Below are 27,456 nucleotides of genomic sequence, written 5' to 3'. Positions count from 1 at the left end.
CAACAGATATTTAATAAAAGCAAGAGAAAACCTAAAAAATTGTGTACTGATGAGGGTAGAGAGTTTTATCACAAGACATTTATGAATTTTCTAAAAAAAAAAACAGTATTACATTATACAGTACCTTTAATGAAGGAAAAGCTGTTGTTATTGAACGTTTTAATCGTACCTTAAAAGAGAGACTATATACAAAATTCACACAACTCGGTTCTCAGCAATTGCCATCTGTAATTCAGGATATTGTGGATAAGTATAGTGACACGATTCACACGTCAACAAATATGAAACCATCAGAAACATTTACAAAATTAAAATATGAAAAAGAGATTAATGTCAAAAAGCCTAAGTTCAAAGTTGGTGATATAGTCAGAATATATGGATGGAAATCTCATTTTGAAAAGTGTTATTCAATGCGGTGGACAAATGAACTTTTTAAAATTGTTGATGTGATAGATACAGTTACTTGGACTTATAAAGTATATGATTTAGAAGAGGAAGAGATTTTAGGTTCATTTTATTCACAGGAATTTCAAAAGACAAAACTGAGTAAATAATACTCATGGGAGCAATAGGTTGGTGCTTCACTCCCCTCTACTTCACTCCGAGGACACTCGAGGATATACATATACATATACATATACATACATATATACATATATATATATATATATATATATATATATATATATATATATATATATATATATATATATATATATATATATATGCGCAAATCCAACCAGTCGCTTCGCTGATGGAGATGTTAAAGTGGAGGAAAAGAAGAGAGGGGGGAGGGTAGAAGGAGGAGGGAAGTGAGATGAGAGGATGGAGGGAAGGGAGGGGAGGGGAGAGGATGGAGGGTGGTGAGGGGAGAGGATGGAGGGATGGTTGAGGAAGCTAGGAAGAGTGAAGAGCGAGGAAAAAAGGGGGGGCGGGGAGAGCAATTCCTCACAGCAATTATTGCCCCCCACTGCAAAAGGGAGTGGTGCGAAAAAGGGATGAGAAAGAGAGAGAGAATTCAGGAGAGAGAGAGAGAGAGAGAGAGAGAGAGAGAGAGAGAGAGAGAGAGAGAGAGAGAGAGAGAGAGAGAGAGAGAGAGAGAGAGAGAGAGAGAGAGAGAGAGAGAGAGAGAGAGAGAGAGAGAGAGAGAGAGAGAGAGAGAGAGAGAGAGAGAGAGAGAGAGAGAGAGAGAGAGAGAGAGAGAGAGAGAGAGCAGGAGAGAGAGCAGGGGAGAGAGAGAGTGGGAGAGAGCGGGAGAGTGGGAGATCTTGGGAGAGAGTGCGAGAGAGAGAGTATGAGAGACAGAGAGTCAGTGAGAGACAGTGAGAGCGAGATAAAGAAGGGAGGGGGGGGGGAGGAGAAAAACTAAAAAATAGAGAAGGGCAAGGGGTGGAGGTGGTGTTCGCAAAGATAATAATTTGTTGTTGTTAATGACTGAACACACACACAAAAAAACTCATGTCAGAACAGCTGACAATACATTGACACAACAGAGTTTGTAAAGTAATCCACTGGCACATCTGCAAAAACTTTGATATCCCAGTTCCAGAGAAAATAAATTATTGAAGCTTTCATGTTAATTTCTGTTTTGTTTTTTACATACACACACTGTGGCCGTTAATTGTATTTACAGCGAATTATAAGAAATCAACACCTCTGTCTCATGACTGGATAGTTTTCATATTTCCTCCATTTCTGTGAGTCCAATTTTCATTCAGGAACACAACAATTCTGGTTAACCACTTTTTAAATAGTCACTCTTTTGTCAAAATGCTGAAAATTATGTTTCAAAGCCGATTTCTAATTAAGTATTTCTCCCCCTTGCATCAGCAAATAAAAAGTGCTTGGCGAGCAGAACTGAGTCACTGAACACACACACACACACACACACACACACACACACACACACACACACACACACACACACACACCCACACACACACCCACACACACACACACACACCCACACGCACACCCACACACACACACACACACCCACACACACACACAGCGCATGCGCAAAAGGCCTCATTTAACATTCATACATTAATTTGAAAGTCATGCATTGCATAACCTTACTCTTTCCTGATGTTAATTTTGGAAGAGTCTGACCCAAACCACTCACAATGACCTACCAACTCCAAAATGGCAATGGGGTCATTGAGAAAGACCAACACATCATCCCTGCAGAGACTCATTTTTATGCATCCCTCAGTGAGCCCCTGGCACCTTGTAATGTGCGAGGTGCAGGTTCTAAACAAGGGACAAAGAAGACAGGGGACATTGAACAGCCCTGTCCAACTCCAGAAGCAACTAAAAAGACATATGACATGTACATATTCCACTTCCTGGGCCTATGTCCCCCTCCACATATCGCTGAATGTGATATGCTTATAAGCTCCTTCATTAGCATCAAACTAAAAATCAATAAAAACATTTTAAATGAAGTATTTGCATTTCTTTAACATTTTATTAAAGCCAGTTTGGAAAGTAAGATATGCCGCTGGGTGAGGGTGGCTGGTTGTAGGTGCAAGACTGAGCTGGCCATCGTAGTGGTGATGGGGAAAAGGGTATGTATAAATTGGTGGTATAGAGTGTTAGAGTGGTCTTTGATCCAACAGCACACGCTTTTCTTGATTAGTGCAGATAGATCCAACTACATTTTTACAACAGCTCAAATGTGTATTTTCATATAATATCAGTGTTAAAAAGATGTGCACTTCTCAAGCTTAGTAAATACATTGTTAAATGAGGTCGTAGGTGCTGAAATATGTGATAGCTTCGAAAGTATAAATTCGTAAATCTGAAATATATCTTGGGTCGGTGAGATATTCTCATTTTGATCAGAGGTTGGGTTCTTATTCATCCTCATATGATCAAATGGTTTGGTGCTGCTCAGAACACAGGTTCAAATCCAATGTACTCTGTGTTTTTATCCATTGTCTACAAATTTCCTTGTAATTCACAATGAACTAAATTAATTATCTAGACTCTCCCAACCCCACATTTCCACATAACAATATCTTACCAGTAACATTTGAGAACTCTCCTTCAGTGCAAAGAAAGCAATCATAGCAGCAAAAGGGTTCCCCTTTCTGGGCAACTTTACGTGTTCCTGTTTTGCATTGATCCGCACATACAGATATTGGAACCTTAAATAAAACAGAAAATAAGAAAGTGACACATTTACCAGATAACTTTTGAAGTAACATCTATAACAATAAGTGTGTGTGCATGCGTGTGCACATGCGTGTGTGTTTCTTACATAACTCCAAAACCATAAAACCTATCAGCCTGAAACTTTGCAGACATACTAAAAGTACTCCAAGGAAGTGCATGAGTGAAAATTTGGTGTTTGGGTTAATTTAAACACCCCTTTGAAAATAATGAATGGCCTTATTCAATTATATCGTTTATCAGGTGCATCCTCGGCCACCTTGCATTGGAGTGCTTGCTTGAGTGCTTAAGCCACTTGCCGAGCACCCTGCAGTCAATAGCGGTGCAGTTCATGTCCTGATCGGGATGTGAAATCGGCAGTTGCTATACAAGGTAGAGGTATGTATACAGCACACAAGGATGTGGTACATGTAGCTAGATTTGGATCTGCAGTTTTATCTTGTATCTTATGGAGGTTTTGTCAGGTTTTCCTTTGTCCTCTTGACTGTTTCCAAAGCAATTGGTTATTGGGTGTGCTTCACAAAGGTTATATGGTTTCTCTTTGTGAGTTTCAAAGCAAAATATATTTCACAACACCCGATATCTGAGCCGTTTGCCATATTAACGTGTTTTCTAAATTACCGAGCCTAATTATTTCCCACCTGCCACAGGCAGCTGTTTGTTGATATTAATGTTCATGCACATCTCCTTGAAACGTGTATATATCGATGCAATGTTGTTGTTTTTTTTAATTTATTCATTGAAATTCCCACAAAACAACGGTGAAAGCCACTCAAAGTTTGTGGGTTCTACACAGGATGTACTGTCGTCGGTAAATACACTGACTCATATCTGCCAATTTCTGAAAAATTGCCGATATCGGCCAAGCACTAATAAATGTGTGTGTTGTTTATAAAACATAACATTTTTTTTCTCTGCGAACTCCCCTCCCCATACCCCCCCACCCCTTCCTCCATCTCTCCATCCCTCCATCCCTCCATCCCTCCATCCCTCCATCCCTCCATCCCTCCATCCCTCCATCTCTCTCTCTCTCTCTCTCTCTCTCTCTCTCTCTCTCTCTCTCTCTCTCTCTCTCTCTCTCTCTCTCTCTCTCTCTCTCTCTCTCTCTCTCTCTCTCTCTCTCTCTCTCTGTCCATTCCTCTCTCCACCCCATGCAGTGAACCACCCTCCCACCATCTCTGTCTGTCTCTCCCTGTCTCTGTCGTGTCCAGGCGGTGTTTAAGTCTGGGCAGTGTTTGTCTATGGATGGAGTTTGTGTCTGGGTGTTGTTCATCTCCGGACAGTATTTATCTCCGGACCTGTCCGGGCCATGTCTGTTTGTCTCCAGATGTCTCCGGGCAGTGTTAGTTCCTGGACGAGTCAAGGCAGTGTTTGGGTCCTGATGTGTCTGGGTGGTGTTTCTGTCCGGAACGGAGTTTGTCTCTGGACTTGTCCTGGCAATGTTTATGTCCAGATGGGAGATTGTCTCTGGACGTCTCAGGGCAGAGTTTGTCTCTGGATGGCTTGGCTCTGGACAAGTCCAGTGGGTTTTGTTTCTGGATGTGTCTGGGTGGTGTTTGTCTCCAAGCGGTGTTTGGCTCCGGACATGTCTGAGCGGTGTTTGTCTCCAGCTATATGACCGGCAGAATGGTATATGACTCCATTTATAGTACTAGTACGGGCCCGTAGGGGCGGGCGCGTATGTGCGTAAATGACGACTGGATTAGCGCATTATTTCTATTAGATTGGACCAACCGTATCATAAATGGCCATAACTTGGGAAACATACTCAGGTCCCCAGCATCAATTGTGATGTCATATCAAACGAAGAAGAATTGTGTTGAAGAATTGCCCCCTCTCTCTTGCCCCCCTCTCTCTCCCCCTCTCTCTCCCCCCCGCTCTTGCCCCCTCTCTCTCCCCTAGTCTTGCCCCTCTCTCTCCCCTCCTATCTCGCCCCTCTCTCTCCCCCTCCTATCTCGCCCCTCTCTCTCGCCCCCCTCTCTTGTGCCACTCTCTCCCCCTTTGTCTCGCCCTTCCTCTCTCCTCCCTCCTCTCTCGCCCCTCTCTCTCGCTCCCACTCTCATCCCCCCCTCTCCCGTCCCCCTCTTATCTCTCTCACAGATATTGGGCGACAGATAAATGGCCGTAACTTGGGAACTGCTCGTCCGATTAATATCTAACCTCGAAAAGGCACTTCCGCGGGTCCCCAGCAATATTCCTGGCAAGTTTCAATCAGATCGGACCGTCAATCATGCAAAAAAAATATAAAAAATTAAAATAAATAAAAAATAAGCAATAATTGTGACGTCATTCGTGACGTCATAGCACCGTGTCTTGTTATTGGTCGACATATAAATGGCCGTAACTTGGGAACCGCTTGTCCGATTAATATCAAACCTTGAAAAGGCACATCAGCGGGTCCCCAGCAATATTCCTGGCAAGTTTCAATCCGATCGGACCGGTGATCGTCCGGTTATTAATAATGTGGGAAAGAATTGGCATGATAAGGTGAGAAGGTGGAACGACACCTTCAGCTGCCATATATATACCTTTTCAACAGTGAAAAGCAGTAAAATGGCCGTAACTTGGGAACCGCTTGTGCGATTGATATCAAACCTCGAAAAGGCACATCTGCGAGGCCCCTGCAATATTCCTGGCAAGTTTCAATCAGATCGGACAGGTGGTTGTCGAGAAACGGCGGTCGCAGACAGACAGACACACCTACACACACACACACACACACACACACACACACACACACACACACACACACACACACACACACACACACACACACACACACACACACACACACACACACACACACACACACATTGCTGGAATTATAGATAGATGACCAGGAGAAAATATATTTCAGACATTATTTTGTTTCCATCTTCACTGTTATTCTATGCAGAATCATTTTGATGAGACTATGAATCATAATTTATGCTCCACAGCATGTCTGCCTTCCCTTCCTCTCACCTCATGCTGCGTTCTCTTCCACCACCCCTCCTCACTCTTCCTCCCTCCTCACTCCCACACCCCTCCTCACTTTTCCTCCTCCACCTCCTCACTTTCCTCACTTTCCTCTCTCTCTCTCTCTCACACCTCTCTCTCTCTCACACCTCTCTCTCACACCCCTCTCTCCCTCACACACCTCTCTCTCACACACCTCTCTCCCTCACACCCCTCTCTCCCTCACACCTCTCTCTCTCTGACACACCTCTCTCTCACTCTCTCACCTCTATCTCTCTCACACCTCTCTCTCTCTCTCACACCTCTCTCTCTCACACACCTCTCTCTCTCACACCCCTCTCTCTCTCTCTCACACCCCTCTCTCTCTCACACCCCTCTCTCTCACACCCCTCTCTCCCTCACACACCTCTCTCTCACACACCTCTCTCTCTCTCTCACACCTCTTTCCCTCTCTCTCACACCTCTCTCTCTCTCACCTCTCTCTCTCTCACACCTCTCACTCTCTCTCACACCTCTCTCTCTCTCTCTCACACCTCTCTCTCACACCTCTCTCTCACACCTCTCTCTCACACCTCTCTCTCTCACACCTCTCTCTCTCTCTCTCTCTCTCTCTCTCTCTCTCTCTCTCTCTCTCTCTCTCTCTCTCTCTCTCTCTCTCTCTCTCTCTCTCTCTCTCTCTCTCTCTCTCTCTCTCTCTCTCTCTCTCTCTCTCTCTCTCTCTCTCTCTCTCTCTCTCTCTCTCTCTCTCTCTCTCTCTCTCTCTCTCTCTCTCTCTCTCTCTCTCTCTCTCTCTCTCTCTCTCTCTCTCTCTCTCTCTCTCTCTCTCTCTCTCTCTCTCTCTCTCTCTCTCTCTCTCTCTCTCTCTCTCTCTCTCTCTCTCTCTCTCTCTCTCTCTCTCTCTCTCTCTCTCTCTCTCTCTCTCTCTCTCTCTCTCTCTCTCTCTCTCTCTCTCTCTCTCTCTCTCTCTCTCTCTCTCTCTCTCTCTCTCTCTCTCTCTCTCTCTCTCTCTCTCTCTCTCTCTCTCTCACACACCTCTCTCTCTCACACACCTCTCTCTCTCTCTCTCTCTCTCTCTCTCTCTCTCTCTCTCTCTCTCTCTCTCTCTCTCTCTCTCTCTCTCTCTCTCTCTCTCTCTCTCTCTCTCTCTCTCACACACCTCTCTCTCTCTCACACCTCTCTCTCTCTCTCTCTCTCTCTCTCTCTCTCTCTCTCTCTCTCTCTCTCTCTCTCTCTCTCTCACACCTCTCTCTCTCACACCTCTCTCTCTCTCTCACCTCTCTCTCTCTCTCACACCTCTCTCTCACACCTCTCTCTCTCTCACACCTCTCTCTCTCTCACACCTCTCTCTCACACCTCTCTCTCACACCTCTCTCTCACACCTCTCTCTCACACCTCTCTCTCTCTCTCTCTCTCTCTCTCTCTCTCTCTCTCTCTCTCTCTCTCTCTCTTCCCCTCTCTCTCACACCCCTCTCTCCTCATATTTCACCTCATTGTGCTTTGCATTCCATGTGATTCCATTTGGGAAAAACCTCAGTGGGTTCTCTGAATTAATCGAGGCATCATATATTCCAACAGATGTCAAGTCTATTCCACCAACAATATTTACTTTCCAATTTACAATGTCATACACAGCAGGAGGATCTCCATTACCATCAAAACTGAAAAGTTGTCCTACATTATCCAGAAATTTAACTCGCTTTAAGTAGTACAAAAGCTAGAAAAAGAAAGGACATTAACTCAAAGCATGTCTTTCTGTAGTCATCATCAAAACATTCCACTAGTTTACAGCAAATACTTCACCATGCGTGCATCGTTTCTTACTTGCCAGGGTTCAAATTGTGAAACGTCAGCACAGGAATCATTTACAAACAACCCATGATGAGGTTTGCATGAACGGAGGTTGTGCAAAGCATGTGCAACAGAATAAACAGCCATATAAGTGTGGAAAGCTACTCTCGGATGAGACACTTCTTCAAATGTTGAACTATCAAAATCGAGTTCTTCATGTCCAGTGCACAGGTGCTTCACAAAGTTTCCTTTGTCCCATGTACAATTGAAAGTAACTTGCCAAAAAAACAAAATGAAATTCTCATACGAATTGCAAAATGTTGAGTTCTTTACCAGGAATGGTCCATTGTTGATTTCAGAACTTTTTTTGTCAATAGGAAGGATATCGTTCTTCACATTGTGGTCCATTTTGTTTTTATTTCCTATTAACTTCAAATCTTTTTGATCCGTTATACATTCCTTGTTGGAAAAATTGTGAAGTGAAAAAATATTTTCATTTTGCTTCATAACAGTGGAATGCATTGTGGGCAAAAGCATTTGTTTGCAAAAGCCATTTGAGTTTACAACATTCATATCTTCTGGCTTTCCATGAAGGGTTTTGTATTTTAAGTTCGTTTTCATTAACATTGGGTGCTTCTGATCGAGCACAATGTTTTGTGCAGCCAAGGGTAACTTGGGTTTGATTTTTCCGATGAATTCACGGAAGCCAGGCATTTTGCCTTCTCGCAGAGCAAATCCAATGGTACCCTTGAAGACTGGAAGATATTCTTCCGCAGTTAATAAATGGTACATGGCCCAGTCTTCACTGGCAATCCAGGTTCTTCCTGTAATATTATTTTTAACCATATCCTCAGCCAAAGGAGCAAATTTTCGTGCACCACTAAAAATCACAATAACTCTTGCCTTCGTGTTTGCTACAACCTAAACAAATTATATCGAATTGAGGCATTCTTTTCAAACTTCCAGTGTTGTAAACAATGGCATGTCAATATAATTCTTGAAATTGGAGCTACCCATCTTCCCACCATGTTTTTTTTTCAGCTTTGCTAACCATTTTGCATACAAATTCTACGCTCATGGAAGAACTATCACACAGAACCAACCTGAACCGGACCATGAAGAAATATAACTTATTGGAAAGGAGAGGGGGGGGGGTTGCAGGGGTTGAACATGACCTCTATCTCATCTATCTCTCTATCTCTCTATCTCTCTATCTCTCTATCTCTCTATCTCTCTATCTCTCTCTATCTATCTATCTATCTATCTATCTATATCTCTCTCTCTCTCTCTCTCTCTCTCTCTCTCTCTCTCTCTCTCTCTCTCTCTCTCTCTCTCTCTCTCTCTCTCTCTCTCTCTCTCTCTCTCTCTCTCTCTCTCTCTCTCTCTCTCTCTCACACACACCTCTCTCTCACACTTCTCTCTCACACTTCTCTCTCACACTTCTCTCTCACACCTCTCTCTCACACCTCTCTCTCTCTCTCTCTCTCTCTCTCTCTCTCTCTCTCTCTCTCTCTCTCTCTCTCTCTCTCTCTCTCTCTCTCTCTCTCTCTCACACACACACACCTCTCTCTCACACCTCTCTCACACCTCTCTCTCACACCTCTCTCTCTCTCTCTCTCTCTCTCTCTCTCTCTCTCTCTCTCTCTCTCTCTCTCTCTCTCTCTCTCTCTCTCTCTCTCTCTCTCTCACACACCTCTCTCTCACCTCTCTCTCACCTCTCTCTCACGTCTCTCTCTCTCAGTCATGAACACCTTTCTCATGGACACTTTAAGTAGTGTCCTACTTTCTCTCTCACACCTCTCTCTCTTGCCATAAAAACAAAATGTTGAGTTCTTTACCAGGAATGGTCCATTGTTGATTTCAGAACTTTTTTTGTCAATGGGAAAGATATCGTTCTTCACATTGTGGTCCATTTTGTTTTTATTACCTATTAACTTCAAATCTTTTTGATCCGTTACACATTCCTTGTTGGAAAAATTGGAAAAAATTATACATGGAAAATTCTTCCAGAAAAACTGGAAGAAAATCATCCTACATATGCCTTCCACCTTGTTCGGCACAAGGAACAAGATGAAACAGGAAGAATAGAAAAGGAAAAGCTGGGGATGAATCAGAAATGGAGCAAAAACGAAAGAGGATGAATTGGAAGTGAAGGGGTGGAAGGAGATGGGGTCACAATAATGTGGAAATGATGGGTGGTTTAGGGAGCATTAATGAGGGTGGAAATGATCAAGAGTATGGATGGGGGGGTGACAGGAGCTGTGTAGCATCCACTCTAAAGCCTTGGTTGGAAGAATGAGATTGAAAAAACTAAGGTCGTTGGTTCACAGGTGAGAGAAAAGATCAAATGAGTGGAGGTGAGCATGAGCCTCGATTTTGGGAGTTTCCCCAGAAGTGGGTTATGACCAGACTTCATGTGCCCCAGCAGAAACCTGGGGGAAGGACAGAGAAAGGAAAGAACAGAAGGTGCAAGAACAGAAAGAAGTCAGTAGAAGACAGAAGGACACTGACCTGTGTGTTATGCTAGAGCAACAGGTCCCGAGACTCAGCTTCATCACAAGATATTCCAATGATTTGAAAGCCTTTGGTTTTCATGGCATCAAGATGAGCAAGGTGAGAGACAGCAGATGAAGGTCTTGTAAGGTGAAAAAGTTTTGATTCCTCCAGAAAAGATTTTGCATGATTAGGATGCCCAGTTGGTGGCCAGCTTTGGAGAGCAACTTGGAGATCTGGTTTGCCCGAGAAAGATCATAGCTGATGGTCAGGCCCAAAAGACTGAGTGACTTAACTTCTTCAAGAGGCTTGTTTAGTAAATGTATGGGAGGATTTTCTAGACTGCCCTTCAGAAAAACAGCATTAGTGTGTGAGATTTGTCAAGGTTGAAAGACATTCTAACCATTGAACCAAGAGTATCTATGTCCAGCCACCAACGGCACCAGCTGTTATCGTGTTTTACGGTGTTCTTTGTGTTCCATTCAGATCATAATAAAATATATTCCATACATGTTGGGAGTACCCAGAGTCAGGTCATGGGCATAAACTCAAAGACGACTTTCACCATGATACACGTACAGGCGAAATTTTCAAGTGGTTTACTGACCCCTCCTACAGATTATTAGCCATAGCACAAAATACATTTGCCATTTCACTATCTCCCCCACTATCTAATTTCATTACCCTCCCAGAAAGAGAGGGTATGCGTTTGGGTCGGTTTGTTTCTTTGTTTGTCTGCACAGAACGATCATGTTTTTCTCTGCAACCGTTTGTCGGATTGAGCCAAAACTTTCAACATAGATGCGACTACTTATGTAGAATGTAATAATCATACTTATTACATCATAGGTCACGTGGTGTGGGAGCCCTGTTGGAAAAACTTTGGAACTCTATCTCTGAAACGGCACCAAGCAAAACAATGAAACTTGGCACACGACAAGTACGCCTCATGTGGAATAAGTGAGATATTTTTTATAACGTAATTCGTGCCTTCATTATGATGTCATAATTGCATATGTGGAACACTACATCTGATCAGTATGAAAAATTTTGAGAGTCATCTTCGGATAAAATGGTGCACAGTAAAAAATTTTATGACATCGGTCACATGATTCGGCAGCTTATTTTTTTTTTTTTAAGAAAAAGGAAAAACATCAAAAATCTTCTTCTATGAAGTAGTACAGAAAAAAGCGGAACAAAACAAACAAACAAACAAAAAAAGTCACATGGTTTGGCAGCCATATTGGATTTACCCAAAAACCTGCAAAAGTTCTTCTCCAGAATGACTTGCCAGATCAAGAGGAAACTTCAGAAAAATGTTCCCCAATTCTTGGATGTACAAGTTTGTTAAGGAATAAGTGACAGGTCACATGGTTTGGCAGCCACATTGGATTGAAGAAAAATATTAAATAATGTTTTCTCTGGAACCACCTAATCAATCGACATAAAACTTCAGAATTATGATCTCGTTGTGATGGGGAATACATGTATTAAATTTCAACTTCATCAGACATATGGTCTGGATTTTTGGGCCATATGGGCAAATGATCTAATTTTTTTATCTGGGTTTTATTCTTTTCTTTTTGGAATAAGGTTCACTTCGCTGTGCCTGGATGTGTTTGAGGGTAGAAGAGTAAGAAGGTGAAATGTGAATCCTATCCAGGTTCCTCGTGATGACTTCATCTTTGCTTTTTGCTTGTTTGGGTTCTTTCTGATGACTCCAATGCAGGACTGTATCTATTTGGTCTTCCATTTGATTTGAATTGAATTTATTTTAATCCCATTCTAAATTCAATTGAATATTGAATAATAATTCAAAAAAACGTCATGGGTCAGGGTCAGGTGTCCGATCAAAGCGGGGTTGCATCAAAGCGGGATATCTTGGTACCCTGCCATCACTGCCAGAAGTTATAAAGTGGCAGTTCTAATTATGTCTCGTATTAATTTCATAGCACACCAGTGCACAAACGCCACACAAAATACACCACACAAAACTACACAAAACATGTTCTGGTGAGGGTCAGAAACTCTGATTGCTCTTTCTAATTTATCATTGTGGCTAAGATGGTTTAAGACTCGGTTTCAAAAAACTGGAAGAAAATCATATGGCTATTGATGTTTTAAAAGGCAAAAGACATTGTAATAGCCATTTTGGGTCAGACAAAATGGGGAGAGGAATAGAGGGAGGAGAAGGTGGAACAGATTGAGGGGGAGGGATGGGTAGACAGAGTAAGGGGAGAGTGGTCGGCAGAGTAAGGAGGAGGGAGGGGGACAGAGTGAGGGGATGGGAGGGGGAACAGTGAGGAGGAGGGAAGGGAGACAGAGTGAGGGAATATACTGATTCTGGCTCACTTTCCCCCATGTTAATGAATGGGGGATTCTCAGCGATTCATATTTTTTTCCCTAAAAAATAAACCTCCTTTTTATCCAAACCTGTTGAATTCTCTGCTGTTGAAATATCGAAAATATGTAAGTGAATGGAGATTTTAATAGCCTGCCCTTTTAGCCGAGGAGCACTTTTTTAAAACAACCAATACATATTGTTTTGATCACTCATTGAACCAATAGTGATTTGTTCATTCTCAAATTCCTTGAATAGTTTAATTTTCTTTGCACAATAATCCCCATCTAAAATATTTAAAAATAAAACATTTGAATCTTTATATTTTTCAAGATACCCCTTTTGTGTCATTATGAAATGATATACTTCTCTCATTGATCTCATCTGACCACCTCCTGAGTTGCATATCATTTCGAGATTGTAGTAAATTATTTTTCCATTGTTCAATTGATATCCATCAAAGTTTTCAGTCCATTCAAGGATATTTTTTTCTTTACCTCCTCTAACTTACTAGTTTTTTAAATGTATTCACTTATTTGTTTTATTTACCTTTGTTTTAGTTATTTTTTTCAATAAGACTTATTTGATATTTTTCACATTCATTATGTTTTCCATTTATATACCAAGACTGAGATTTTCTCCACTCTTTAGTTTGATTAATACTTGGTTTAACCATTTATATATTGTGAAAAAGGTGGCGGTAGCCCTTAAAAACCCTAACCCATATTCTATTTAGTTAAAACTTGTATCCATATGGAACACAATCTATTCTATATACTCTATGATTAAATATTCACTCTATCATACAATATCCATATGAAACACAATCGATTCCATTATCTAAAATAAATCTTTTATCATCAAAGGCTCCTATTGCATTTTTATATACTTCTTCACTATATATCTTATGTTTACAACTTCTTATTGTATTCATTTTCCTATATTGTTCTTTCTTATTCATCAAACAATTATAATAATTTCTAAAATGTTATTGATTTCTTCATTACATATTTCTTTAATCCCTTTAACCTTTTATCAATCTGATCACCATACTTATAAGCATATGCCTTTGCTCTCAATCCAACAAACTCACTCATTACTTTTCCACCCAACTCATCCTTAAACTTACCAATAACCTTTTCATTCTTTTTTGAAAATATCTCACTCTTCTTATTAAAATTACTTGTATCATATACTCCAATATTTTTCTTCATATCTATATAAACATCATTAGTTTTTATATCTAGAATAAAACTATCAGTGTCCATATACAACAATGAAACATTTTCACCATACTCTTTCTTTAAGTCATTATACAAAGAATCATACATCAATATCTTTGATAAATCAAGAACTGTTCCAATATAAATTGGTTTATCCATTAGAATACTTTCCTTTTCTATATGAATAGCAAAAAGGTTCTCTGAAAAAACCTCTTCTCTCTCAAAACTTGTTTTATTTATCAATCTGGAAGCTTCTTTCCAAGATGTTGCAAATCTAATGTTTTGCCCATTTCTAACATTCTCCATTGTCTTTCTGAAGACAGCATTATTCATCAATTTGTAGAATTCCCTTTCAAATTTTACTTTTGTATTTGTTCTCATATCTATATTGAATTTAATATACTTTTTCATCCAAAGACTTTGTTTAAATTTTAAAACTATGAATTTTAGCTCCTCTCAATCTTTCTCCCAAAAACTGTTTCAAGCTTCTCTGATACAAAACATATCCCTCTTTATCATAGAATGTTGTTTATAACTTTTCTGTTGATTTACCTTTAATATTAAAGCTTTTATGATAATCACTTAACCATTCTTTCTTTGGGGTTTCTTTCTCACATGCAAAAGGAAGGTCTTTATGCTTATAATGAAGATCACTCAGGTGCCTCAAATCAACTTCAAAATAATAACCTTCTTCTTCCTCATTCAACTCCTCTTGAGAAGAAATAACAATATTCATCAAAACAATTTCATAATCCTTTTCTTCCACCCACTCTAATTTACCATAAGGCAGAAATTGAGACATTGCTCATCCATGCAAATTATTAGCATCAAAATACATCAAATAATTACTATCTTTTTCACTATCATAATTTGGAAGATATTTATTATTTGCTTTAGCATATCTTTTAGAACATAATTGTGATATTGCACCTCTCTTGGACTTCTCAATCATCAAAAGCATATCAACATCACTGATTAAATCTATATCTTGTTTTGTCATTTTCAACATTGCACTCCAAGCTAAACCAGGAGCTGTGAAATAGTGGGCAGGATCGAATCCATAACAATTTTTATTATGACAGAGTGATGTAAAAGCTTCAAACACATCAGCTTACAATAAAACATCTGTTTTTAGATACAAATCATGATATTCTCCAAGGTTCTTTATCTTAAATATTTTCCAAATTTCTTGTACGTGTTTATATTGTTACATCTGAGGGGGGGGAGGGTAAAACATTCAAAGGGTAATTAGGATGTTTAATTAGGTATGCCATGGTGTTCGAGTTGTACCAGGATCTCGATGTAACAAGTAGCAATTCAGTGGTGATAAGTTGTTGAGTAAATGTCCATTTCTTTAAGGGGGAAATGATAATTGTCACATAATTAGATAGGGAGACGGGTTAGGGTAAGTGCGTATGCGTATCCCCTTTTAGTATTCCCTGTAGGCTTGACGTGACGTAACAGGACAGTGCTGCGGATGGCTCCGCCCTTTGATCACAATTGGCGGAAGACGATGGCGGAGGGCCAATAAAAGGGCTCGATTGGAAGTGATGAGGACTCGAGTATAAAAAGGTTCTGTTCGGGAGAAGGAGAGGAAGAGTCATAAAAAGAAAGCGTCTGGTCGAGGCTGTGGGTCTCTGAGCGCGCTCTCTCATTGCACTGGTTCGTTCCTCGATTCGTCGTGTCTCGTGGCCTTGCTGTGCCACCTGCCTCACCTCGGTTGGCTCTGGAGTTCTGCTGGCTCGGAGTACGGGACCGAACGTCGGGCGGACCTGCCTCCCTCTCCTGCTCGCATCTTGGCGCCAGAACTTGCTCGCTGGCGGCTGTGAGCGGTCTTGGGCCTACAACAGGAGGTCGACACCACCAGGAACAGCACCACGGTGGCTGGTTGGAGCTCACAGGCCGGAAACCGCAGCTCTGCGTGGAAGGGCTGACGGAAACTCAGCACCACCGTGTGTCCTGCCCCTGACGAGCGCAATGCCAGCTCGTCTGGCACCAATCCAGTGACTTTTACGTTGACACCACGGACAAGCCTGACCAGCAGCTACGTTGTGTGTGTGTGTGTGTGTGTGTGTGTGTGTGTGTGTGTGTGTGTGTGTGTGTGTGTGTGTGTGTGTGTGTGTGTACCTGGCTCCTTTGGGGGTTTGAGATTTCTCTATCCATTGGAATTGTTTGTGTTTTCCCCATGCCCGAACCCACACCACCATCTCGTCGAATCACCCCGCATCCCTCCTCTTGCCGAGTCTTATTATCGTTCTGGTTAGAGATATAAACATTATTAACTCAATGAAAAGCGACTCGTGCCACCTTCCTCGTCCCGTTTGCTGTCGAGCGATTAAAACTGCCATCTTTGGGTTATAAAAAAATAAACCGCCTCCATCGTTTCGGCTCATTCTACGTTGGCGGGACTGTTCAATTCCCATGGACGTCACAATATTCCTTATCGCTTATCCCTTCTTCATAAAGGTCATTATAGAAACTTTCTTTTGAAGGAAGTTGTGTATCTTTAAATCTCATAAATGATTCCATATAATCATAAGCATAAGTTCCCTTACTTGTAAGAATTTTCTCTTTACTTTGAATTTCATTCCTTGTTTGAATTTCCTCTCTCGTTGGAATTCCCTCTTTAATCAGAATTTCATCTTTAATCAGAATTTCCTCTTTAGTTAAAATTTCATTCATTGTTCGAATTTTCTTTATAATTAGAATTTCTTCATTAATTTCCTCTTTACTCTGAATTCTCTCTTTAATCTGAATTTCCTCTTTAGTTAGAATTTCCTCTTTTGGAAAGAATGAATAAAGATTTGGAAAAGAGCCCGTGGAGCTTAAATTTGATGCTCGGTAGGCTGGTGGTGTTCCTATAAACTTGCAAGAATCTCGAAACCTAATACGAGTTAAAGGTTTTGTGAATATCATTTTTGTAAATGAAATATACTTTTGACTTGTGTTTGTTATGGCAGAAATATTCCCTGGTGTTTTTGAAAGTTAATTTATAAATAGATGTGTATCACAGTTGGTGCTGTTGTGAAGAAAGACAGGAATAAAAGAAGGAAATTTATAATTATGATTACAACAGGAATGAGCGGGACCTCTATATTTACCAGTAAGATGACAGTGATCCCTAACTTTGCCCTCTCCCTCAATTTCCACCTCACAAATATGACAGATATTGTTCTTTCTAAATTCTAATTTTTCTTCTTCGGTTAATTTCATCGGTTCATTTGTTTCTTTCATTAATTTAGTTCATCTTATACAATCCTTTTCTAATCATTTTAAAAACTGTTGTGAAGCTTTTTTTCCACTATAATGTTCACGTTTATTATACTTTTCTCCAACAGATGATTTGATATAATAACAGAAACCACAAGGAATATGTTTTTGATACTTATTTGTATGTGATTCTTTTGGATTAGCAGAAGCAGTATTTATCTTTTTTAAGATATATTCAAAATCAGCAGAAATCAAAAATGGGTGCATGATAGATTTATTGTAATCTTCAAAAGAAATCTTTTCACCAGGTTTAGACATTGTAATTTCAGCTGATTTATGATTACTACAATACTTTGAATGTTGTTCTAATCGTTATTTTGTATGAAATGAATTAAGACATCGCTTACAAGGATATATTTTGTTTGCTATTCTGAATACCTGAGAAGAGATTAATCTTGATAATTTATTGATGGATGTATAATGTGAATTCTTTCCAACACTAAAATATAAAAGATCAATGTGTGTTTCTTCATTTCTCTCTGTAATCTTTAATACCTGAACTTTATTCTCTCGAGTTAATCCATATACATTAACAGAAAGATTTTTTTTCTCAAATTTAGGAATATCTCTTAGTGGCATTGGGAATTTAAAATTTTAAATGTCCAAGGTATTCTCATATTTCATATATTGTTTTACTCTTTCTGAATTATAATTTGGTGGATGTAAGTGAGCAAGAACAGACCAGAGAAAACATTTATTATCATTGTTCTTAATATTAGCAACTGCCTTCTTTAATTTCATTTATTTTGGAAATTCAATATAAGAATATAGGGTCTGATTTTAGAATTTGTATATCTAAAAAGATGATTTAAAAAAAAATAAATCCACTTCCTACCACTGTATTATCAACATCCTCCTCTTGTCTTCATAGTTCTTCATAAACCCACTATTCAGAAAATCTTGAAATTATGTAATAAAATGAAGATCTGTTCTCATATAAGGAGTTTGTTCTTCATCTTGTCTTTTCATATTCATTTTCACTTGCATATAAAACTGTAAAGTTTTCCTTTCTTTTAATGTCTTTTTAATAACTTTTTCAACAGCAGGTTTCACTATTTCAATTGATTCAGCTATTGATGATGGACCGGGTTCTCCAAATTGAAAAATCCTTATTTTAATATGATTCTTAAAAGCTCCATCAGTGTTTTCAATATAATAGTCTCCTTTTACTTTAAACTCATTCTTCTGTGTTTTTGTGATTGAAGGTGATTCTTTAGACTACTCTTCAAAACATCCTTTCAGCAGATATCACAATGTTTTGTTTCCAACTCAAGAGGAGATATTTTATGAAATAGATTGAATGTGTGTTTGTTGGTTTGAAGGTGTTTTTTATAATTATTATATTCGTGATTACAAACATCGCAGTATGTTGTATTCACCATATTTATATAATAAAACTTTGCTTAAACTAAAATTTTCTTGATGAAATTTCGTTTAATTTATCGTTGAATCTATGTTTAAAACCATTTTATCCTCCAACTTTTTTCACTTAATAAATACAATGTTTCAAGACACAAAAGACAAGTTTCAATCAATCTCTTCATTTGTTAAAGATACTGAGAAATATGTCAAGGATGTAAAATTGAACAAAGACAAATATAACAACTATTGGATAAAAACAATTATGGTGAAGAATATGAGTTCATCAATTTCCTTCAGTGTAAGGGCTTTAAGTATATCTGAAAGAACATCAATGAAAGTATCTCGAACATAACTTTCTCCTCTCCTTCTGGTAATATATTCAAAACTAGAAAAAGCAATGAAACAAGAAAAAGTATCAAAAAATAAAAACTTATGGATGAAGCTTGAGAACGAAAATATATGACCATCTGTAGTATGCAAGGAGAAATTTGTATTTTTTTCAACAACCCTAAAGATGTAAATCCTGATGAAATAAAGGATGTTAATATATCAGATGAAATGACATTTCGTTCAATAGTAGTTAAGAATCATTTTAAAATTACCTTTAATGTAAAAAATGTTGTAGTTGAATCTTGGAATGAAAAAAGTATGCAGATGTCGATGGTAATGTTGTTTCTACGAATTAAATATGAGTCAATATTCAACTGAAGATTTTGAAGATTATGAGAGTGATAATGATTGTTATGATACCGAGAGTTGTGTTCAAACGATAGTTCTGAAAGTAGTTTTATCGATGACTCCGAAGATGAATTTCAGTTTAAGTAAAGTTTTACTTTATAAATATGCTAGATTTTGAGCCTCTTGAATTCCCTGATTCTCCAGATGACTAATTTGAGAAATGTCCTGCGTGTGATAGAGGGGGATTAAACACGGAGTCAAAAGCCTATAAACAATGTATATTCTGTGATTATCTTCTAATTAATGATAATAAAAAATATAAAAAGGAAAATAATTATTTTGGATTTACACCAAAAATGAATTACTTTACAAGATTGATCAGAGAAATGAATGTAAAGCATGAGGGTGATAACACACCTTTCCTTGCAAGGGAAGAAACTGAACATATTGGAGAAATGTTCAAAGGATTGTTGTTATATATTATTCACGATTGTCATTTTTAGGGAAATATCAACACACAATATTGTATGAATAAAATAATGGATTATCTTGAAATTAAACCCGAACTTAGGATAAAATATCGAGTTTATAAAAATGCCAATAATAAATTAAATAACCTGTTTTCCAAATATATAAATGAATGATTTTTTTTAGCCATTTGGGAAAATAAGATAAAATTTAACAATCATAAAAATCTTCCAAATTCATGAAGACGTCTCATAGTTGGTTCAAGCGGATGTGGAAAAACCTGCTTACTTTTGAAGATGCTCCTGACTCACTATTTTTTAGATTATGATAATTTAATAATTTTCACAATGTCAAGGTTTCAACCAGAGTATGAACTACTTTCAGAAGGTTTTAATGCTGGTCTTCAAAAAGAAGATATAATCGGTGTATTTAAACTTCAAAAAAACCTAAATGATTATAACATTGAAGATATAATACAACCATTTTGTGATACACAGAGATGTAAAAAGAAATCAAAACCGATAACTTCTATTCTTATTGATAATACGAATGATATACCTTCTCCCAAAGATTTGGATAAATCAAAAAAGAACCTTGTTATCTCTGATGATTGTGTTAATGAGAGAAACCAAACGGTAATGGACAGCTACTACACAAGAGGGAGACATTCTTCTTGTAATTGCATTCATCTTAGTCAATCATACTTTGAACTCCCTCATCACTCAATAAGAAACAATGCTAATACTTTTATTTTATTCAAGTTAAATTCAATAGATATAAACATTTTTTGGAGAGATAATTGTTCTACATTATGCAGTAAAAAGGAATTTTGGGATTATATGAAGCACACGACTGAAAAATATAAATATATTGTTGTGAAACAAGATGAGATATTAAATGATATTTTCCAAGAAGTAAATGGATGTGAAAGAAAGAGCAAAAAGATTTAAGGAACATCAAGAGTTGGTTTCAAAAGTTGGAAAACAACTGGAAGACATAAAGAAGAAACGCAGACAGAAACTAACGGGTGAAGAAGCATTTGAAAGAAAACAAGAGAAATTTTTTAAACCGCTTTTAAAAACATATCAAGAAAAAATTATAGATGTTTCCACAGTTCCCACAATAGAATATACTCCGAAAAAACTTCTAATTATAAAATATTTCAGTCAAATGATGGAGGAAGAATTAGAGCATATAGGAGAATTTGAATATGATGATGAAGTATTATTTCAACAACTGGAAGAGATAAATCATCCCCCTGATTATATTCTGAATGCTCTTCAAAACAATGAATATTCAGCAGATTCAAAAACCAAAGCAGGACTTATTCCAACAAAACAACCAGCAATATTTCATCTTGTTTAAGAAAAGGTATTGATATTTAGTGATGAATTAAGGTTCTTGAGTTCTGATCAACCTCCTGTTAAACTAACTCCGAGATTAATGTTTCTTCTCACAAAAGATGGAAGACAAACTTCAACTGTGAGGGATGAATCAAAGTATATTGATAAACCATTGAATATGAAAAATAATGATGATAGAATATATATTGATCTGCTTAACACTCTTAATTATAGGGTTACTATTTCTGGTAAAAGTAGGAAGAATGAGAAGGAGAAGCACATTATTCACGCTTTAAGTATCCTTGGTTCAGGTGTTAGTTTTCTTCCAAATGACCCATCACAATTAGTTGATAGACTGTTATTGTTGTTCGGTAGTAAGAAGGCTGGAAATAATAATTGTTTTAATGAAGCATCAGCCATTTTAGACTAGTTGATGAACATGAAAATAATTCATAAATATCAATATAAAGACATTTTATCTCATTTAATAAGATGAGAAGCACAATCCTTAGTATTAATTTCACAACAAGCGACCACACATCTTCATTCCCATAGCCACTCCAACTTGACCCAACAAATGAATATGAGACATCTTTTTGTCCATGGAAACTTATAATACCTTATTTAATATAACCGAGAAAATGATAAATTTATTTATAATCCCGGAAGTGGATACAAAACGATAACATTCTCACCCAGGGCATATGAGATTTCTCAAATATCTTCCGAAATTGTTCGTCTTATGAAAGAACAGGGTGATGAACCAAAAAATATTGTTATCGATATTCAAAAACATACCTCAAAATCAACAATTAAACTTAAAAATACCTACAAGGTTGATGGCATAATTGATAATTCATTTATAGAGTTATTGGATTTCTCCTCAAAAAAGATTGAAACTCATGGGACGTTTTGCAGTGATAATGTCATTCAAATATCCTCAGGAATAAATTTGGTGTTAATTCACTGTGATTTGATTGATGGTGCTTATAATGATGGAATAAAAACAAATAAAATATTTTCATTCAGTGCATACTCAACCCCAATTGGTTATAAATTCAATATGGAACCCAAAAATTTGGTTTATCTCCCTGTGTCAGGAAAAACCATACATAGAGTAAATTTTAGGATAACCGACCAAGAAAATCGAAAGATTTCTTTTAATGGAGAAGTTATATCCATCAGAATTCACCTACATGAAGTTTTCCAATAAATAAATATGATGGTTATTGTGAGGAAACACGAGTTGGGAAAATATAAAATAATTACAGGGGATGGGATGTTCCTTTCCCCATACCACAAGGGTGAAAGTATGTATCTTGGTAGAGGATATTATAAACCTAAGAGGCAAAGGGGTGTCGGACATTAATTTATAATAAAAAGGAGATGGGATAATTGATACTCTAATGGGTATTGGTTCAACTATTCTTGAACATGAAGACCTCATTGGTTCAACTGCTTCTGCAGTGGGAAATGTAGCGGCTGCTATAAAGAGTATAAAAGATGCCAAAAAGGAATCTCATAAATTACCAGCAATGAAATTAATTAAGAAAGGCAAAAACTCAGTTGTCTCCCCAAGAACGACAGAAAATAATTCAAATACTTGGGTCAGGGTTTCAAAAGTTTTAACATCTTTTTTCCGAAATAAATACAAGTATGGAAGCAATTGATAGTATCTATGATTTGGATGATACCATTGTCATCTCAAACTCCACTTAAAAAGAAGATTACTTTAAGGTAAATGCAATAACTGGAACAGACTGGAATGCAAATGGAACAAAAGTTTTGAAATAAATAATCAACAAAGTTATTTGAATCTATCCGAAAGTTTCTTGTTGTGTAAATTTACATTCAATAAGGCTGGGAATAACACAAACGCTACACTCGTAAATGATTTCTTCTGGAAAATGTTTGATGGTGTTCGTTTGAACATTGGAACACAAGAAGTTGAAGCGGTTGATTATGTCTCTGCTGTATCTGAAATGATGAAATTTACACGATATTCAGTCAGTGATAGAATGGGAAAGGGGGCTGTCGAAGGTTTTATTTCTGATATGACAACGGGAACAAACACAGTCCCTGAAAAAAGTCAAAGGAAAGGAATGTATTATGATGATGCAAAAGCAGTTAATAGTTTTACCGTGGCAGTTCCTCTTAAAAGTATATTTGGATTTTGTGATCATGATAAATTTCTGCATGGTCTTAAAATTAGATTTCAAGTACAAAGGAATGATAATGAAAATAGATTACTTTTTGGTGTTGGTAGTGCTTTTGGTGACCAGAATAAATTTGTAATTGATGAAATGAGTTGGTATATTCGTGAATATACTCCTAATCTTAAAACAGAAGAGATGTTGAATGGAAGACTTAACTCAAAGAAGCCACTCAGTGTATCATACCTCAAAAGAAGATGTCAAAACGTTAAACTAAACCAAACCAATTACACGTTGAATTTGGGTGTTCTGGAAGGAAACCACGGTATCTGTGGATCATTTTTAAAACACCAGATGGTGATACTGCTACTGATAAGAATAATGCATTGAGTGATAATGCTAAGGTGAAACAACTTCGTGTTTCTCCAGATGGAACATTTTATCCACAAGAGAGATTGGAAATTACTTGGGGAAAAAAATGATTTTGCTGAAGCATACATGTCTTTCCAAAAGGTGTGTGAAACTAATGGAAATAAAGAACCTATTTGGGATATGACAGCATTTAAAAGTTTGTATGCAATCTATGCGTTTGACCTGAGCACTCAAAAGGAAACTATAAAGTCGAATCGAGTGGATACTTCCCTATACATTGAAAGAGGAGAGAGTGAAGAAGTTGATACATATTGTTTGCTTTTGGAAGAAACAGATTTACAGATTAATACAGATAATGTTGTGATGATTAGTCTCACATAATTTTTTGTATAATAAATGAGTGCCAAAGTACCAACTGGGGTATATGTTAATCAAATCAATCTTCATAAACTATCATCTTGTGTTCAAAATCAAAAGCCTTGTACGATTAACGTTAATACAATTCAGAGAATAGGAGCAGTAAGAATTGATGTTTTGCTCACAAGAGAACAGGTTAAAATCTTGAACGATACTGGCTCACTTAAAATTGAAATGACAAAACCAATGTTGAAAAAATATTCAATAAGAGAGACGAGTGGAGGATTTCTCCTATTTCTAATTCCTTTATTTGCTGGTTTAAGTGTGGTTGGAGCATTGACGGGTGGTATTTCAACAGCGGTGAAAACTGCCAACGAAAGGAAGGCTCAACTCCGGGCTCAAAAATAATTGGAAAGACATAACAAAGAGTTGGAGAAACAAATTAGTGGAAGTGGTGTAATTGTAGATTTTGCTGAAAAACTTGAAAGTCTGTCTGATAAAGCGAGATTGTTCGTTGGAGATATGCTTTCTTCTATCGCACAAGCAGGTGTAAAATTAACCAAAAGGGGTAATGGATTATATCTTTCGAAAAAATAAATGAGCATTGTTGAGTGGTTTAAAGAATTTGGAAAGAATACAACATCAAATTTACAACTTGTCATATATTGCAAGAAATTAATAATTCATAACATGGTTATTTGCATGAGAGATGAATTAACAAACGTGCCTGAACAAACAAGGAATATTATTATGAACTTAGAACATAATAATGGGAATGTTTCTCATTGGGTTTGTATTTTTAATAGTCAAGACAAATATTATTTTGATAGTTTTGGTCTTCCACCACCTGTTGAAGTCATAAAATTCTTACAGAATGGTGTTTGTCGAACATTTGAAGTCCAAAAATTAAACTCCAAGTGTTGTGTTCAATTTGTATATATGTATTATTTCAACTCAACAAAAATAAAAAATTTTATGACATTATTTTTAATCGAATATATATGACTTATGTTGGTAAAGACGGTTCTATCTTTGGTGTATCCCAAGAACTGGATATTGATTTATCAAATTATTAGACAAAGGCACAGGCTGAACGACAGAAATATAGTAAAACAAAAAATATTAATATGAAAAATGCTTATAAATTAAAAAAATTATCCAAGCCCGACTGACGCGAATGACTTGGTGAGATTACGCGATTTATCACAATATAAATAATAATTACCGTTTTACAGCCATTTTTCCCTGCTGTGCAGGGGTTGGGGTTTTTCTTGAGGCAATGTTTTATGGCCGGATTCCCTTCCTGACACCAACCCTGGTTGCCTCTTATGACACACAGGGATATGGTCCACCTATTCTTAACGGGGCATACACCGGGACCAGTACACTGGCACTCATTTCACCGACCTCGGAAGGATGACAGGCTGAGTCAACCCCCTGGTGTTAATTCAGAAGCCAACGAGGCTTGAACTCAGGACCCTGGGATCCCAAGCCACCACTCTAACCACTAAGCCAACACCAGGCTTACGATTTATCACAATATATATCCTTAAATAAAACGGCACTGTATTCCAAAGATACAGAAGTGTTGACTTTATCTCCATGTCATACAGAATTCACAGTTCGAATTAAAATAAATTTTTACAAAGAACGGCGTATCGTTTGTATGAGAATAGAACAACGGGGGTATGATATGAATGATTTAGGGTATAATTGGTCATTTAAAATTGACCGAGAAGACCTGGAGCATTTATATCAGTCTGGTAAGGAAGAATATTATCCACTTGGTATGGAGAATGAGTTTTGTGGAAGCACGATTCGTAAACAACAAATAAAAGAATTTAATAAGGGTAAATATAATAATGGTTTTGCGCTAGTTTATATCATGAAAACAGAAAAAACAGGATTATATATAATAAGTAACGAAATACAAAATGATTTAACTTGGGGAAGATGGGGAGGTGTTTCGTGTCATAATATTATTCTGTCATATATTATAATACATAAATGACAGCAAGAAGGCTTCAAGAAAATTATCATTTCTGTGTCCAAGCATACCTTCAAGAAAAGGGTATTCACTATTTTAATAAATATGTTCTGCAACATACGAATGAGGTATTTTCAATAAAAGATTGGCATTATGCTGATGTTGATAAAGCAACAACTTTAGATTTAATTAGAATGTTAAATAATGAAAAAATTTTAAAGTTAAGAAAACGTAAGGCTCTTTTAGAAATTCAAAAGAAATTTTATTGGTTTCCTGTTGTAAAAAAAAAATATTTTGGATACAGCAATAACAATAAATCCCGATGAATATATGTAGGATATTCTATGGGTGTAAGCAATTCAAGTATAGTTAGGGACGAGGAAGGAGTTGAAGAGAGAGAAGAGAGAGGAGCAGAGGGAAAAGAGAGAGAAGTAGGAGAGGGAGAAGAGAGAGAAGAGTGAGAAGGAGGAGAGGGAGGAGAGGGAGGAAAGAACGAGAATAAATAAGGTATATATGAAAATATGGAAACCAGTAAGATTAAAAACAGAAATAAATAAATCTCAATGTACCGAGGAGGAAAACAAAGAATTGACAAGTCTATTAGCAATATTTTTGACAAGACTATTGACATCGTTATCAAGGACAAGATATCGACATTGATTAAAGTTTTTCATTTTTTTTCTTAAATAAATGGAGAAGACAGTAAAGACGTTTCTGAGGATTCTTTATGTTTTAAAATTTAGATTCAAATGTGCATGTTGGAAAGTAAAAAGGTTTTTGCACTCTGTAGGAATTTTTCTCATAAATAAATGAGTTATTGACTCAAATGTAAAAAGAAAACTAATACTAACAAGGACAAATGTGTCCAAGAGCAGTGTCCTAAAGGTTTTGTCGGCTAAAAAACAACAACAAAAAAAAACAACTTCCGATATTTCGTCACGTGCCTTGATTAAGCCAATAGCGAGACCCGTCATAGTGTATTTACCTATTTACGAAATATAGTGTATTTACGAAATAAATAATGTATTTACGAAATTACAATATATTAAATGGAATAATCTTTAAATGGTAACGTGAACTTTTCAAAACTTTAAAGCAAATGTCCGAATATATTTAAATTTCATGATAGACGCTCTGAAAAGGCACCCTCAATGCGAGGATGTGTACAAGTGTTTAGTATTTTAGGAGATCCGGATCGTATATATAAAAGAGCCGAGTCCGAATATAAATGTTTTGTCTTTACAAGAAGAAGAAGAAGAAGAAGAAGAAGAACAAGAAGAAGAAGAACAAGAAGAAGAAGAACAAGAAGAAGAACAAGAAGAAGAAGAACAATGCCGAGCTCTCTTAGAGCAGCGTTCATTACATGAGACGCTGCTAAAAATATTTCATATTTTAAAAGTAAAAATAATAGTCATACAAAAAGGTACATGTTCGGTGTGTGGTTCAAAAAAAAAATCAATTTATCTCCGAACACAAACTCTGACGA

At 37.3% G+C, this 27,456-nt stretch overlaps 2 protein-coding genes across 4 annotated transcripts in view; both read right to left on the bottom strand.

Annotated features, from left to right (window-relative positions):
- Window positions 1-27,456, bottom strand: part of LOC147035357 (extracellular calcium-sensing receptor-like) — a 142,520-nt gene that overhangs the window by 32,772 nt on the left and 82,292 nt on the right. The gene's annotated exons all lie outside the window — the stretch shown is intronic.
- LOC147035358 (extracellular calcium-sensing receptor-like) lies at window positions 7,595-8,863 on the bottom strand. The gene is made up of 2 exons (XM_085879425.1): window positions 7,957-8,863; window positions 7,595-7,849 (listed from the first exon to the last, which is right to left on the bottom strand). The coding sequence occupies exons 1-2, from the start codon at window positions 8,767-8,769 to the stop codon at window positions 7,595-7,597; spliced, it is 1,068 nt and encodes a 355-aa protein (XP_085735551.1). The 5' UTR covers window positions 8,770-8,863.

The sequence above is a fragment of the Eptatretus burgeri genome, chromosome 1 (genome assembly GCF_056783735.1).
Source record: "Eptatretus burgeri isolate ZD-2024b chromosome 1, Ebu_testis_v1, whole genome shotgun sequence".
NCBI classification, from domain to species: domain Eukaryota; kingdom Metazoa; phylum Chordata; class Myxini; order Myxiniformes; family Myxinidae; genus Eptatretus; species Eptatretus burgeri.
This window is presented reverse-complemented; position numbering and strand designations above follow the sequence as displayed.